At 49.1% G+C, this 16,311-nt stretch overlaps 1 protein-coding gene across 1 annotated transcript in view; it reads left to right on the top strand.

The window, feature by feature from the left end:
• The window catches only part of DISC1 (DISC1 scaffold protein), a gene marked incomplete at its 3' end in the record, with an annotated part of 179,681 nt that overhangs the window by 59,946 nt on the left and 103,424 nt on the right, over positions 1 to 16,311 (top strand). Inside the window, exons 9-10 of the mRNA XM_084756415.1 lie at positions 1,397 to 1,499; positions 12,365 to 12,553. Of these exons, the coding sequence (XP_084612541.1) occupies positions 1,397 to 1,499; positions 12,365 to 12,553 (292 nt within the window). The remainder of the gene's footprint in view (positions 1 to 1,396; positions 1,500 to 12,364; positions 12,554 to 16,311) is intronic.

Genomic DNA, 16,311 nt, shown 5'->3' with positions numbered 1-16,311 from the left:
TCGGTTCTAACACCACTAGAAGTCCCAGGGCTCCGGGAAGAGCCTCAGGAGGAGTGACGTTGGACTGTGTGTGAGCACCTGGTGCGGGCTGCGGTGCGAGGCCAACCGGCTGTCTCACAAAGTGAGGTTGGACCCCAGCACAGAGGGGAAAGTAAGCCGCAGCCCAGGAGAGAAAGGTGCGGCACAGGGCCGGGTGAGGGCCGCTTCCATTCTGACAGAAGCTTCGGCTTGACCTCAGATGAGCCACACGTTTACGGCTGACCGTATCCCTCAAGACGGAGACCGAGTGTGGCCTGACAGTGTTCAGCTTCTGAGTGGGGCCTCACGTAATTATAGTTATCATCAATCAGTCAACCAACTAACAATGATGCTTTGCAGTTGCATTCTCCGTGGACTTTCCCAGAATGCCCACTATTTCTATCTCTGCAGAAACTGTGCTGTGTGCTTTGGCCGAGCTGAAAATATGGGCGTGCCACTGATCTGCGTGTAGATAACAGAAAAACAGGAGCTTTTAGCCTTAAATAAGAGGGAAAAAAAGATGTGATGTTTTTGGTCTCAACATAAAAGATAACCTCAAGGAATCTGGGGGGTGAGACTGAGGAGGCTGAAGAGTTTTGTTGTTTTGAAATTCAAAGAGGAGCAGGTGGTGCTGGGAGCCCAGGGGGACAACCGACCCATGGTGACAGTGACGTGTCTGCCTCTCAGTCGGGCTCTCCAGCGAGCACCTTCCCTCCTGGCTTCTCTCAGGTCTCCTAGTAAGGAAGCTTAGTAGGTCCCTCTACCTTGCTGTCTTAACTGCCTGCCTACTGTGTGCTAGGGGCAGACAGAGCCCCTGATCCTGGCCAGCTGGGGCAGCATCGGAGAGCGGTGAGGAGGTGATAGAGGCTACAGGCTGTCAGCTGGACAGGAAGCCAGAGGGACAGGAAGTCGGTGAGGCCTTTCTCCCAGGGGAACCATGGAGTAAAACGCCAAGGCTGTGAGGTCCCGAGAGCTCGGGCAGGAGAAGGTGAATGCCAAGGCAGAGGCAGAAACTGATTACGTTGTGTATGGCTTGCGGCTGCTCCCTGAGCGCGCAGCAGCCTGTGTGGGCCCGGGGTGTGCTGAGGCATGCCAGTGGCCGCCTCTCCCTTTTTTCTCATCTCTCCTTTTCCCCTCGTCCCCTTTCCCCTTCTCGCTCTTCCCTCCTCCTCTCCCGCCTTCTCCTCTTCCCTCTTGTCTCTTCTTGCTTCTTAGTTTTCCTCCTAACCTGCTGCCTCTGAAAGCCTCCCCTCCTGCATATTCTGTCAACCCACTCAGCTACTTAGAAGCCCAGACCCCTGAGTCCCCTCAGACCCTGCCCCCCTCTGTCTTCTGGTTGGAAGCAGCAGACACTGATCCCTGCCCTTTCTCCTTGTAGCTGTGCTCAGGTGAGAGACTGTGCAGCTCTCTGAGGAGGAGACTCGCTGACCTGGACGCCAGGCTGCCTGCCTTGTTGGAGGCCAAGATGCTGGCCGTATCAGGTAACTGCCAAGATGCTCACATCCTGTCATTGGTTAACATGTGAAGGTCATGCAGCCACCTAGGAGCCTGAGGTAGGGGGTTGCAAGTTCAGGGCCTGTCTGCACTGGGGGTTCTAAGCCAGCCTGAGCAGTTTAGAGAGACTGTCTCAAAATAAGTTGAGCGATGGAGAGGAAGCTCAATGGTGGGGCACTTGCCTAGTGTGTGCAAGGCCTGGGCTCAAGCTCAGTGCCTAGTGAAGCACACACAGACACATGCAGACACATGCACACGCACGCAGACGTGTTTACATCCACTACACATGCACACATACACACACACTCTCACACACAAACATGTTCACATCCACTACTCACACACATACACACACACAGACACATGCAGACACACGCACGCAGACATGTTTACATCCACAATACATGCACCCATGCACACACATACACGCACATGCACACATACACTCTCACACACAAACATGTTTACATCCACTACACACACACAGGCACACACGCAGACACATGCACGCAGACATGTTTACATCTGCTACACACAGACAGGCACACATGCAGACACACGCAGACACATGCACGCAGACATGTTTACATCCACTATACATGCACCCATGCACACACATACACGTACATGCACACATACACATACACTCTCACACACAAACATGCTTACATCCACTACACACACACATACACACACAGGCACACACGCAGACACATGCACACAGACTCACAGGCAGGCACATTTACATCCACTACACATGCACACATGCACACGCTCATAATGTGGCCCTTATATTACCAGAGTTATCAGGCTCAGAGCCTGGGTGCTGGCAGCTCTAACAAGCCAGGCTTAGCTCGGGCATCGGCTCCAATAGGCCAATTAAGCAGACAAGCAGCATTGAAATGCAGAGGTGGGAGATGCGTTCAATGTGACCACACTGGAAAAAAGAGCAGAGAGGGGCAGCTGCCGCCCAGTTCATCTCCAGAGCCCTGGCGGGGCGTTAGGTTCCGATGCACAGTTCCCCGTGGACACCCACTGATACAGTTCACTCTTGAGGGGCCATGTCTTGCGTGTGGGCTATCTTCTGCAGGACTTTAGGGGGTGGACCTGCTGCCCACGCATGGCGATTCCGGCATTGTTGTAGGATCTGTGTGTGGCGCGAGCCCACTCAGGGCGCCCGGATGTGAGAAGACAGGAATCAGAGTGTGGGGACAGGGCTGGGGAGACGCGTCAGCCGGTGAAGGGAAGCCTAGGGAAGCCTAGGGAAGCCTAGGGAAGCCTAGGGAAGCCTAGGGAAGCCTAGGGAAGCCTAGGGAAGCCTAGGGAGGTGAGGCCCACACTCGTAATCCTGCGCCGGGGATGTGGAGACAAATGGAGCCCTCGGCCTCACTGACCAGTCAGCTTGACGTACTTAGCTCGGAGCAGTGAGAGACCTTGTCTCAGGGCAAGGTGGGGACACCTGAGGAATGACATTCGAGGTTGACCTCCGGCCTCAGTCACCACCTGCACACACAGTCTCGTGTTCCTGCATATATGGATGTGAACACACACACACACACACACACACACGAGAAAGCTAGACACATCAGTGTCTCGGATCACACCAGCAGTTCTTAAGGAATGGGTCTCTGTCCAGGCTTAATAGCTTGAGACCGTGAACACATAATATCCTGATGTCATTTGAATACTGTTTTTAAATACCCCCCCCTTCAATTTTCCGGGTGATTTGATGCTCATAATAGTGGTGTCAGGCAGGTGGGAGGGTGGCTAAGAAGCCAGGGAAGAAGTGGGGCGATCAAGGCTGTGGGCTACGTCCTTCTAGCAAGTTCTTGAAGTTAGCCCAGCGGTGGCAGAGCAGTGGCTGGAGTCCAGACTCCCCCGCGTGGGATGGATGGATCTTTAGCCCAGTTATGTAAACGGCAGCCTGGAAGAGATCTCTGAGAGTCATAAGCCGGGTGGTTGCACAGCCCATCAGCTCCAAAGGACTCAGAATTAAGCGGGGAAGGTGTAATAATTACACGTATGGGTTTCCAATGGCGTTTTAAGAAGGGAGCTCGGTGCCTGGCAGCTTCTCTTCCTCACATCGTTAAACACTAATGCTGCCACTAACGAGCCACTTGGTCCCCGGTGCAGCCGAGCGTGGCATTTACAGCCCTAGAACATGGTGTGTGAGCCCGCTGCTGCCTCGTAACTGCCTCCTGTGCCATCGGGTTGGAGTTACAGCCTCGTTTGCAGGGGGAGAGAAAGGGAAGATGGAATGTGGCTCTGCCTGAGTTAGGGTTTTGCCTTTCTTTGTCAATACATCTCCCCCAGAGAGCAGGTGGATGAGGCTGTGTAGAGCCCAAGGCAAGAAGAGCGTACAACACAAGAGGCAGAAGTACCCTACTCTCACCAACATGCTGCCTTCAGAAGCCCAAGGAAGGGTCTTTAAACGTTCCAGATACAGCAAGCCTAGCGTGGTGGCTCACGCCTTTAATCCCAGCACTCAGGAGGTAGAGGCAGGTGGATCACTGTGAGTTCGAGGCCAGCCTGGTCTACAAAGTGAGTCCAGGACAGCCAAGGCTATATAGAGAAACCCTGTCTCAAACAAACAACAAACCAAAACAAACAAAATTTCCAGATAAAGCTATTCATGTGTGTCTGCGTGTACATCTGTGTGTGGGTACGTGCACATGTGTGCAGTCAGAGAAAGTTCTTAGGACGGCACATACGGAGGACGAGAATGGTCGTGTGATTTTATAGCCTCTTTATAGTAAGACCAGTCTTGCTGTGTAGCCCAGGCTAGCCTAGAACTTGTCATTCTCCTAACTTAACTGAGGTTTCAAGCCTATGGCATCACACCTCTCGGATACATTCTTTTTTTCACCGTTGTCTTAGCAAACCTATGAAGGGCCCCTGGTCAACTGCCTCACTGAAGAGCAGGCAGGCAGCTCAGCAGAGCCTGGTAGTCCACTCCACCCCCCCTCACTCCTCAGCCCCCACCCCCATGCCAGCCCCCAAGGGCAGGCTGGGGTCAGGGTTGGCATTGACTTTCTGAGTCTTTGTTGTTAAACCTAGGGCTGGGCTGTGAGGGCAAACGGGTAGCGGTTTGTGACGCCTCCAGCTGTGCTATTTCCTGCCTCTCTGGGAAGTCACCCAAATTCTCTCCATGTTAAATGTTCGTTTCTCTCTCCACACATGTCTCCAAGTGTTCGGCTCAAGGAAAGGTCTGGGTTTATTGAGTGGTCTCTGTGCCGTTTTTTGTTAAAGGCCCAGTTCTAGAGCTCTGGTGGCTGATGGGGTTTAGGGTGCATTTCCAGTTAAAGCCGCCCCTCCTGTTCCTCCTCAGAGGTCTTTTCTTTAGGAATCTTCTTGGGAGGAAGCTCAACTTTAAAAAGCAAACCAAAAACTTGAGTTCTAGGGGTCAAACTCAGGCCTCCATGTGTGTGAGGCGAGCTCTCTGTGGACCGTGCCATCCCCCCAGCCCTGTGCGCGCCTGTTCTTTGTGGGTAGCTTTGTCACTCCTCAGAGGGCTGGAACACTGTCTGCTTCCCTCTGTTGTTGCCTTCGTGGGCTCAGAAACCACGAGTTTCTGTGACAGAATTATGTATGCCACGTGTTGGGCCTGCGCCTGTGGTGGGTGAACGTCTGCAGCGATTAGACAGGTTGAAATCAGCCTCTTAAGCGGCAACAAAGAAGCAAGCAGCGCAGTATTTAAGGGGCGGGGCGGCTGAGAGATGTGTGGCTTATTCCTCTGCCATCTTCAGCAAGATGTGACGTTCTCTGGATCTCAGCTTTCTCAGCCCCGAGGTCCAGATAACAATGCATGTTTCAGTGAACGTGAGAAACGCCTGTGTGCTACACACTCGGAAGAAAGAACGTTACTGTCAGCCGAACAATGGCGCCATGCCTTTGGCTTAGATTTCTCATTGTGTGTTTTGAAAGAGTTCTTTCACATGCATTTAGGCTTGGAGGGATCTCATGCCATTCCTCGGAAAGGGCAGCATATTGGCTAAGGCTTTACTCAGACGCCTTCATCTTCATGGTCAAAGGCTTCTGAGACATCTGTGTGTGTGAAACTCTGAGGTGGGTGTTTTCACTCAGCTTCCACCGTCTGAGTTGTCAGAGCTGTGCGCTGCAAAGTTTGCTTCCGAGAATAAGCAGTGACTTGCTAGGCTGTTACCTAGCATGTTTTTGTTTGTTTGTTTGTTTTGTTTTGTTTTTGCTAGGCTGGTGCCATGCTTCAAGTGTTTTGTTTAAAATTTTTTTATTATTTTACCTTTGGGACAAGGGTTTTCTCCAGGTCCTGTGGCTCCACAGTTCGGCTAGGCTGCTGCTCGGCAAGCCTCAGCGATTCTCCTGTCTCTGTCTCGGCAGTGCTGGGACTACAAACGGCCCATCATGCCCAGCCATTTACCTGGATACTGGGGGTTGAACGCAGCTCCTTATGCATGCACAGCCAGTGCTTTACAGCCCGAGCCATCCCCCAGCCTCAGAACCGACTTCTGTGGGGTTTTCTGCCAGCTGCACACATCATGCATGCTTTTATTTTTTTGACAGTCTCATAATACACTGTTTATTTTGATCACTCTCACCTCCTCACTGTCCCTCTCTCACCTCCCTTCCTTTCCTTAACCCTCCTCCTTATCAAGTCTCCCTGACTTTCATGCCTTTTTAAAAAATAACTCACTGAGTTTAATTAGAGTTGCTTTTGAGAGCATGGATTCAGGGCTACTGGCATATCAATAACTTAACCAGTGACACTTTTTTTTTTTCTGAGACTGGGTTTCGTTGTGTAGATTTGGCTGTATTGGACTCACTTTATAGACCAGGCTGGTCTCAAACTCACAGAGATCTTCCTACCTCTGTCTTCCTGAGTGCTGGGATTACAGGCGTGGACCACCAGGCCCAAGCAGTGCTGACACTCTAATGACTCAGAGGTTACAAGCACTGGCTGTTCTTGCATAGGTCCTAAGTTCAATTCCCAGCAACCACATGGTGGCTCACAACCATCTATAATGTGATCTGGTGCCCTCTTCTGGCAGGCTCCCAGCACTCAGGAGGTAGAGGCAGGTGGATCACTGTGAGTTCAAGGCCAGCCTGGGCTACAAAGAGAGTCCAGGATAGCCAAGGCTACACAGAGAAACCCTGTCTCGAAAAACAGCAACAACAAAACAAAACAAAACAAAAAAACCAACCAACCAACCAAACAAACAAACAAAAAAGTTCCCTTCCCCAGCAGCTGTTAACTCCTAATTGCTCCTCAGCTGGAGGTGGCATGAGCTCCTCCCCTGTCCACACTGGGATACCGAGCAGCTTGAGCAAGTACAGGTCTGGTGCAGGTGACCCCAGCTGCTGTGAGTTCCTGAGTGCAGTGACCAGATCAGGTCCAGAGGACGGTGTTTCACGGGCCCACCTCGCCTCTGCCCACCTTGTATCCCTTCTGCCTTCTCTTCCCAAGGGGTACCAACCCACCCTGGCATCTCAAGTTGCAGCAGGACTAAGTGCATCCCCTCCCACTGATGCCTGACAAGGCAGCTCAGCTAGGGGAAAGGAATCCAAAGGCAGGCAACAGAGTCAGAGACAGCCCCTGCTCGCGTTGTTAGGGCACCAACATGTTGGCCAGGCTGCACATCTGCTACCTGTGTGTAGGGGGGGTCTACGTCTGGCCCATGCAAGCTCCTTGGTTGGTGGTTCAGTCTCTGAGAGTCCCCATGGGCCCCAGTTAGTTGACTCTGTAGGTCTTCCTGTGGTGTCCTTGACCCCTCCAGCTCCCTCAACCCTTCCTCTCACTCTTCCACAAGATTCCTTGGATTCCCCCTGCTGTTTGGCTGTGGGTCTCTGCATCTGCTTTCCATCTTTTGCTGGATGGAGCTCCTCAGAAGAGAGTTACACTAGGGTCCTGTCTGCAAGCACAGCAGAGTATCATTAAAATCGACAGGGGCTGGCTCTCTCCCATGGGGTCATCCCAAATTGGGCCACTCATTGCTTTTCCGTTCCCTCAATCTCTGCTCCATCTTTATCCCTACACTTCTTATAGACATGACAAATTCTGGGTTGAAGATTTTATGGGTGGGTTGGTGCCCCTTCCCTTTACTGGAAGCCCCACCTTGCTACAGAAGGTGTTGAGTTCAGGCTCCTTAACCCCCCCCCCCATCCCTCCCTACTGCTAGGAGTCTCAGCTAGGGTCCCCAACCCCCACCCCATAGATTCCCTGTCCTAGAGATGTCCCCCCCCCCAGATTTCCATTCTCTCTCCCAGTCTTCCCTCTTACACCACCCCACTCTCCCCACACCTGATCCCACCCCCTTACCCTCCCTACCCCAAGTTCCCTCCCTCCATCTATTTCAGAAGTCTAATTTATTTCCTTTTCTGAGTAAGATTCAAGCATCCTCTCTTGGGCCCTCCTTGGCTTCTTTGGGTCTGTGGGTTGTAGCATGGTCATCCTGCACTTTATGGCTAATATCCGCTTATAAGTGAGTACATACCATGTGTGTCTTTCTGGGTCTGGGTTACCTCACTCAGGATGATCATTTCTAGTTTCATCCATTTGCCTGCAAATTTCATGATTTCCTTGTTTTTAGTAGCTGAGCAGCATTCCACTGTGTAGATGTACCATATTTTCTTTGTCCATTCTTCAGCTGAGGGGCATCTGGATTGTTTCCATTTTCTGGCTGTTACAAATAAAGCTGCTACTAACAGAGTGGAGCAGGTGTCCTTGTTGTGTGGTGGAGGATCTTTTGGATATATGCCCAGGAGTAGGATAGCTGGGTCTTGAGGTAGAATTATCCCCAATTTCCTGAGAAACCTCCAGATTGATTTCCACAGTGGCTGTACAAGTTTGCACTCCCACCAGCAATTGTAGGAGTGTTCCCCTTTCTCCACATCCTCGCCAACATGTGCTGTCACTTGAGTGTCTGATCTTAGCCATTCTGACAGGTGTAAGATGGAATCTCAGAATCATTTTGATTTGCATTTCCCTGATGACTAAGGATGTTGGACATTTCTTTAAGTGCTTCTCTGCCATTAGAGATTCCTCTGTTCAGAATTCTCTGTTTAGCTTTGTACCCCATGTTTTAAAATTGGGTTGTCTGGTTTGTTGGTGTTTAATTTGAGTTCTTTATATATTTTGGATATTAGCCCTCTGTCGGATGTAGGGCTGGTGAAGATCTTTTCCCATTTTGTCCTGTTGGCAGCGTCCTTTGCCTGACAGAGCTCTTCAGTTTCACGAGGTCCCATTTATTATTGTTGAATTAGAGCCTGAGCTGTTGGTGTTCTGTTCAGGAAGTTGTCTCCTGTGCAGTAAGCTCAAGGCTCTTCCCCACTTCCTCTTCTATTAAATTTAGTGTATCCAGTTTTATGTTGAGGTCTTCGATCCACTTGGGCTTGAGTTGTGCATTTGAGTTTTAAATGCAGGTTCTTTCCTGATCTCACAAAAGCCTGCCGTCAACTGGCCTTGCAGGGGTTGAGCCTTGGAGCATCAGCTATTGCTGGTGATCACGTTTAGTCATAGAGAAAAACAGATTCCTCACGTTCTCCTGGCTGCTGGCTGCTGGATGACACCTTCTGCCTCAGAGGTACTACTGTCAAAGACGGAAGCACTGTTGAGTGCACAGTGTGGGAAGTAATCTTCCTCCCAGGGAACGAATGTGGAAAAGAGAAGCTGCTCCTGTGACTTTCTTCTTAGAAAAGTTTTTCTGTTGGGATATATTAGTTAGTTATACACAACACTGGGTTTCATCATGACATTTCCATATATGTATATCGTGCATTTGATCATGTCCATCCCCTGTGTCCTCTCACACCGCCATCTGGTCCTGCTGGTCAGCTCCTTTCCAGAGGGTCCCCTTCTTCTCTCATTTCCACTATTATTATTATTATTATTATTATTATTATTATTATTATTATTATTATTATTATTATTTCACTTATATGTGTGTTTTGCCTGCATATACATATGCATGTGAACCACATGTGTGTCTGGACAGGCCAGAAGAGAGTGGCATATCCCATTGCTCTTAACCACTGAGCCACATTTTCAGTGCCCTTTCTTCCTTCCCTCCTTCCCTCCTTTCTTCCATCCTTCCCTTTCTCCCTCTCTCCTTCCTTTTTTCCCTCCCTCTCTCTCTCTTTCCTTCCTTTTTTCCCTTCCTTCCTTCCCTTCCTTCCGTCTACATGAAATGGGGGTGTTTAAGGTTGATGCCTTCAGTCCTCTGTGGACACTCCTGTATGGAGACTTGTGGGAGCAAGTGTAGGGAGGGGTAGGTTTAACTTTAAGACAAACTGGCACAAGTGATCTCTGTGGGGTTACACCTCTTTGTATGTTTGAGAGCTCAGGGAATTTCACACACACACACACACACACACACACACACACACACACACACACACACTGGCCATGTCTACAATTTTCAGTCTGGCTGCTTTGTGCCCTTTGAATGGGATGGATGGCTCTGTAGCTTTTATTTACACTCTGCGTGACTAATGTCTAACACATTTTCATATGTGTGTTGGCCATCTGCATATGGCCCTTTGTAAAAGGCCTGGTGACTCTTTGTTCGCATTTAATGTTGTTATTTCTGTTCATTGTTGAATTGTAAAATTGAATCCTTTGTCAGTTATCTGTAGCAAGTGGTCTGTCCCAGCTTGACTTGATCCTCCTCCCCTTCTGTCTCCTCTCCTCCCCCTCCCTCCCCTCCCCTCCCTTTCCTTCCCTCTCCTTCGCTTGCCCTTACCCACCCTCCCCCTTTCTTTTCTTTTTTCCTTTCTTGACAGGATTTTCTGCTCTGTGTCCTCTGCCACATGCTGGCTGTTCAAGAGCCAGTCTGTTGTTCTTCCTTATTTCCTGTCTGTGGCTTCATAGCTTTAACTTGGTCGAGCCCCATGTTCCACCCCTGGTATAATTTGTGTGTGGTCCGAGGTGTATATCAGGGTTCACACTGCCCCCTCAGGGATAACCAGTTGCTTTGGCAGCATCTGTTGGGAAGGCTGCTGTTGTTGTTGTTGTTGGTTTCTCCCTTGATGATTTGCTTTGCACTCCTGGCTCTTGGAGGACACACCCGCTCTGGACTCCTGCCGTGGTCGGTCCGCCAACTCCTGTCCGCTTTCAGATGCCCTCCATCTTGATTTATGGCTGTCATAGCTGGGTCTTAAAACGTTGACTGTTTGATCGTCCTGGTTTATCTCAGACTTTGCATTTTCCCTTACATGTTAGGATGTGCCCGTTCATTTCTACCAAAGGGCCTCATGAAATTTTGATAGGAATTGTATTAAATCTATGCATCAATCTGGGGCAAGTTGAAACCCTAGGAGTAGCTAGTTTTCCAGTGGACACTTATGGTTTAGCTCCACAATTATTTAAGTCTCATTTCCTCTCAGTAGGTTTTCAAAAGCAGTTTTCCCACTCTGCATAGAATCCTTTAAATTCGCCCCTACATACTTTTAGTCCTAAGATATGTCGTAAACAATATTTCACAGAAATTGTCTCACAGTGGCCTGCCGCTGCTGTTCAGACACACAGCCGATCCTCGTTCGTGGCTTCGCTCACTGCTGCACTCTGCCCAGCACATATTTTATTCCCTGCTCTATGGCTTGCTTTCTTACGTACCCAGCCACCTGTGGTTCTCACAGCCACCTGCAATCCAGGTGTTATTATGATCATATTTCACAACATGTTTATGCCAAATGTGATCATTTATTTTTCATGTTGTTTTGGTTAGGGTCTCGGCAGCTATGATTAAAAACAACAACAACAACAACATTGACCAAAAGCAACTTGGGAAGAGGAAAGGCTTAATATGGCTTCCAGGTCACAGACCATTACTGAAGTGGGGAGGAGGGGGCGGTGGGGCTGGAGCTCAAGCAGGAGTCTGGAGGCAGGAACTGAAGCAGAGACCACAGCGGAGCTGGCTTTCAGGAGTATTTACAGTTTTTCAGGAGCATGTGCAGCTACCCTTCTCATGGCCCAGTATAGACTGACCAGGATGTCCAGGATGGCACCACCTCTGGTGCTTACACCATTAACCATCAAGGAAACACCTGCAGACACACCTACAGGCTGGTCTGACAAAGCCCTCAGCTGAGGTTCACCCTTCCCAGTTGTGTTAAGATTGTGCATTTTGATAAGGGGAGGGGCTCAATTTAGCTGTGCCCAAAGCTCAAAGCCAGGGCCTTTGCACCCTGCTTTCTGTGTCAGTCCTTGGCCATTTGGTTTTGGGTGGAGTGATACCTGGGGTTTTTCCTGGTCCTGCTGTTCCCTTCCAGGTATGCCCAAGCTTTTGACTTTCCAGAAGGATTTTGTTGTCTCCAGTGCTCACATCCATTTATAAAAACTTCCAGCATGGATGGGGAGGTAATGAAAAAACCCCACCCCCGCTGGAGGAGCTGCTGGCAGATGATGGCTGCTAAGGGAGGGATAGCCCTCCTCCTGTGGGGACATGGCTGCTCACGCCCTGCGGCGTGACCTCCACATGCATACACACACGGATGGTACTAATCATGAGGTTGAAGGAAGACACGGTGCGGGCCTTAGAAGGAGGTCGAAGAAGGTAACGGTGGGTAGATGCGGTCAACATGCAGTGTATAAATGTATAAAACTTTCAAAGAACACAAACATTGCCAGGTACAGCGGTGCACGCCTGTAATCCCAGCGCTGGGCAAGGCAGAGGCAGGCAGATCTCTGTGAGCTCCAGGCCAACCTGGTCTACAAAGCAAGTTGAGGACAGCTAAAGATACACAGAGAAACCCTGTCTTGAACAAACAAGCAAGCAAACAAAAGAATACAAATATTAAAAATCACACACACACACACACACACACACACACACACACACACACAGTCTCCTTTCCTCCTCTCCCCCACCCTGTGCTGCAGGAAGCCACTTCTGTACAGCCAAGGAGCTCACGGAGGAGATGTGGGCCCTGTTGTCGGAGCGGGAAGGGCTCGAGTCACTCCTGGGCAGGCTGATGGCACTCAACACCAGGAATGTCAGACAGCTGGGCAGTGTCAAAGAGGACTACATCAGGTGCAAGCAGGACCTGGCCCTCCAGGAAGCCACCCACAGTGAGTATCTTCCCAGCCATGGCCTCAGGACAAGTTAGGGTGGACATTATTGGACAGTCTGGCTAGATGATGTCACAGAGCACCGAGCCACTTCCGGGGGTGGGGGGGGGGCGGCAAAAGCCGGGGTAGGGTCACCCATCATCTTTTGCTTTGCTCTTCGCTTCCTCTGACTTTTCCCATTTTCTGCTCTGCATTTGCTGATGGACATGTGGGCTGTGGACCTTCCTTCCCCGGGAGCACATCCTCAGCTGGAGACCTCTCCCATGGTTCAGTCTTCTAGGATGCAGGTCATAGGCTGACTCTGGGGCATGGAGAAGGGGCTGGGGAGTGGCTCTTATGTCGGGGTGTTCTCTGAGGCTTGATTTTCTCCTCAGGAGAAGGACACAGGTGACAGTGGTGCCAGCATGCTATGTGCCCCGTGCTATACTTAACTGACACCACCTAAATTGCCGCGACCTCCTGCCAGCAGGAAAGACGCTTGACACAGGATCCTTCTCAAACACGTTTTATTGGGAGCGCCCCTTGAAGCTGAAGCGAAAGACCCCGAACCCCCCTAGAGCTTGAACTTAAATACCATCTAAAGCGGCGTGTTAACACCTCACAGGTTCAGGCAGAATGCCTAATTAACATATGAATGCAGATAGGTCAACAGCTACACAAGCGTAGTTGCAATTAGCATAGTCCCCCTGACGGGAGGGGCAACTAGAGATAGCTCTAGCAAACGCATGCGTACTGGCAATTGTTTACAGGTAGCAGCACACAGACCAGCGCCATTATTGGGTGCGGCTGGCACAATCGTGGCTGGCTCCTTACACTAAATATTGCACACATTGGTGTCAGGGAAGATCAGTGTTCAAGTCCAAATAAGGAACTGTGACTCAGCTGGCAGAGGCTTGCCTGTCATTTTGGGACGAACAAACTAGGTTTTAAAGTCCTAAAGGATTGTGTGAGGCGTTGTACCGTCCATGTTTGAACCAGTCAGGTAGTCAGTGGTCACGGTGTCTCTTGCCAATGCGGCCTCAGCAGGTTCAACAGCACAGAGCCAAGCATTATTTCCTTTACATCTTCTAATTCTCTTTTAAAAATATTTAATTTGGGGGGTGGGGCTGGAGAAGTGGCTCAGCTAATGGTTAAGAGCACTGACTGCACTTCTAGAGGTCCTGAGTTCAGTTCCCAGTAACCACACGGTGGCTCACAGCCATCTGTAATGTGATCGGATGCCCTCTTCTGGTGTGCAGGTGTACAAGCAGGCAGAGCACTGTATACATAATAAACAAACAAATAAAAAGGCCAGCCTGGCATGCATAGGTGCTGACTTTAAAAAATTAACTTTTATTTTAATGTGTGTGTGTGTGTGTGTGTGTGTGTGTGTGTGTGTGTCCATGTTAGTGTAGTGCCTGTAGAGGCCAGAACAGGGCATCAGCCCCCCAGAGCTGGTGTTACAGCTGCCATGTGGGTGCTGGAAACAGAACCCAGGTCCTCTGCAAGGCCAGCCAGCGTTCTTGACCACTGAGCCATCCCTCTGCCTCCCCTTTAAGTTTCTTTAAAATGTTAAAAAAACAAAAACAAAAACAAAACAAAAACGTATTGTTCTTGTGCATCGGTCACACAAAGGACAAATTTCTGAAGTCGTTTCTCCCTGTAGTTTGCGCACCTCTCTGCCCACTGAGCCACCTCACTGTTCTCTCCTCTCACTCTCAAGGGCCAAGTGTTTTATTTATTTGCTTGTTCGTTTTGCCAAATATGCAGCCCAAGGCTGTGTGTGGAGCATCCATGACCACAGTGCTGCGGGGCGCTCCAGGCTCCGCAGGCCCTGTGGGCAGCTCGCTTTGTCATGAGATAGGCAAGCAGGGTGATCTCCAGCAGACTTTTGCTGTTGGTTTTTTTTTTAAAAGGTCTATGAAAAAGATAAACGGAAATATTTCACAGTGTTATCACTCAGTTTTTACACAAAATGGGGGAACTGATCATATCTAAGAATAAAGAAGATATAAACAGATTTGAGCAAATCTAACGCAGCGATATTTTCATTTGAATAGAGTGAGCTCTTGAAAGCCATTAATGTCTTCTTCTTCTTTTTTTTTTTTTAAAGCACTGTGCAATATTTTTGAATCTCATCATTGTTACTTCACTAAATTCTTTCAAGATGATGAATAAAACATAAATAAGTGGCACGGGAAATTGTTACACAGGACGACGCTAAGCTGCAGATGGCTCGTGGCATGGATCTTAGGGCTCCTTGGTAGCGTTACGCTGGGTCAGCCACCTTCTCCCTGTGTGTTTGCTCACATGCGCTTGACGCTGAAGCTCAGTTTTAAGCAGTCTGGGGAGATGTGGGTTTGGGTCACCCAAAGTAACAATCCAGTGTTGGTAAGAACGTAGGTAACAAAGAAATAGAAAAATGACTTTCTGGGGCTCGGAGACGGTTTAGTGGCTAAGTGTATGCACTCCTCCTGCAGAGGATCTGAGTTTGGTCCTCAGCTCTCATGTCGTGTGGGTCCCGGGGGCGATGTCCACAGGCACTGCACAAGCACCTGCAAACATACAGATGTATATACATTCACATAATTAAAACCAAAAGAAAAGAAATCCCTGAGCAACATGGCGCTTTCACCTACTGAGATGCAAGGAGACCAAGATGCTTTGCATCTTGAGAGTCAGTGATTCAGAGAGAACTCTGTGCTCAAGGTCAAACGTCGCTGAGGCAAGTGAGAAAGGCAAATCTGGGTTTGCATAGGCATGGATGGACCACAGTCTTTTTAGTCTTAATAAAATATCTGTTTCTTAGGTCTTAAAAATTAAAAACAATTATGTGAGTGTCTTGGGGCAGAGGGTTGTGTACACAGTGCCCCTGGAAGCCAGGAGAGGCCACTGGGATTCCCTGGAGCTGAGGTTACAGGCAGCTGTGAGCCACCACATTGGATGCGGAGAGAGAACTGAATTCAGGTCTTTTGTAAGAGAAGTACATGTGTTTAATTGCTGAGCCATCTATGTAGCCTGTAGATAAAATATCTTAAGATAAAATTAAGAAATGAGCAATATACAGCATTATGTTCGTCTGTGTGTTTAGGTATGCACGCCCATGTGAGTAGAAGCCAGAGGCCAACCTCAGGTGTTGTTTCTCAGGCATCTCTGACTTTTTCTTTTCTTTCTTTCTTTTCTTTTCTTTTTTTTTTTTTACTTTGAGGTCCTCCCTAGCCTGGAACTTACCAATTTGGTTAAATTGTCTGTCCAGAAAGCCCCAGAGTTACTCCTATATCTGCCTCCACAAGCCTGGGATTACAAGTGTGCATTGCCTCACCCAGCTGCTTCTTTTTTAAAAAAAGATTTATTTATTTATTGTTACATACACAGTGCTCTGTCTGCATGTACATCTGCAGGCCAGAAGAGGACAGTAGATCATATTATAGATAGTTGTGAGCCACCATGTGGTTGCTGGGAATTGAACTCAGGACGTCTGGAAGAGCAGTCAGTGCTCTTAACCACTGAGCCATCTCTCCAGCTCACACCCAGTTTTTTAATGTGGGTTCTGGGAATTGAACTCAGGTCCTTGTTTTACACGACAAAGCACTTTAACTAAGTGTTATATCTTTACCTTAATATAAAACATAAAAAAAAAAAAAGCAAAACCTGATTTCCAGCAATAGTTGCAAGGGTTGGAGAAAGCAGTGTTGGGATGGATGAAAAGTTCTCAAGTTCAGGAGCTTGAACTCTCTTGTTCTTCTGAGCTCCTTATTAGATGATACTCATGTAGACGC

This window comes from Acomys minous, assembly GCF_964271855.1.
Source record: "Acomys minous genome assembly, chromosome: 14".
Taxonomy (NCBI): Eukaryota; Metazoa; Chordata; class Mammalia; order Rodentia; family Muridae; genus Acomys; species Acomys minous.
The sequence above is the reverse complement of the archived record's forward strand: the minus strand, read 5'-3'. Positions and strand labels throughout refer to the sequence as shown.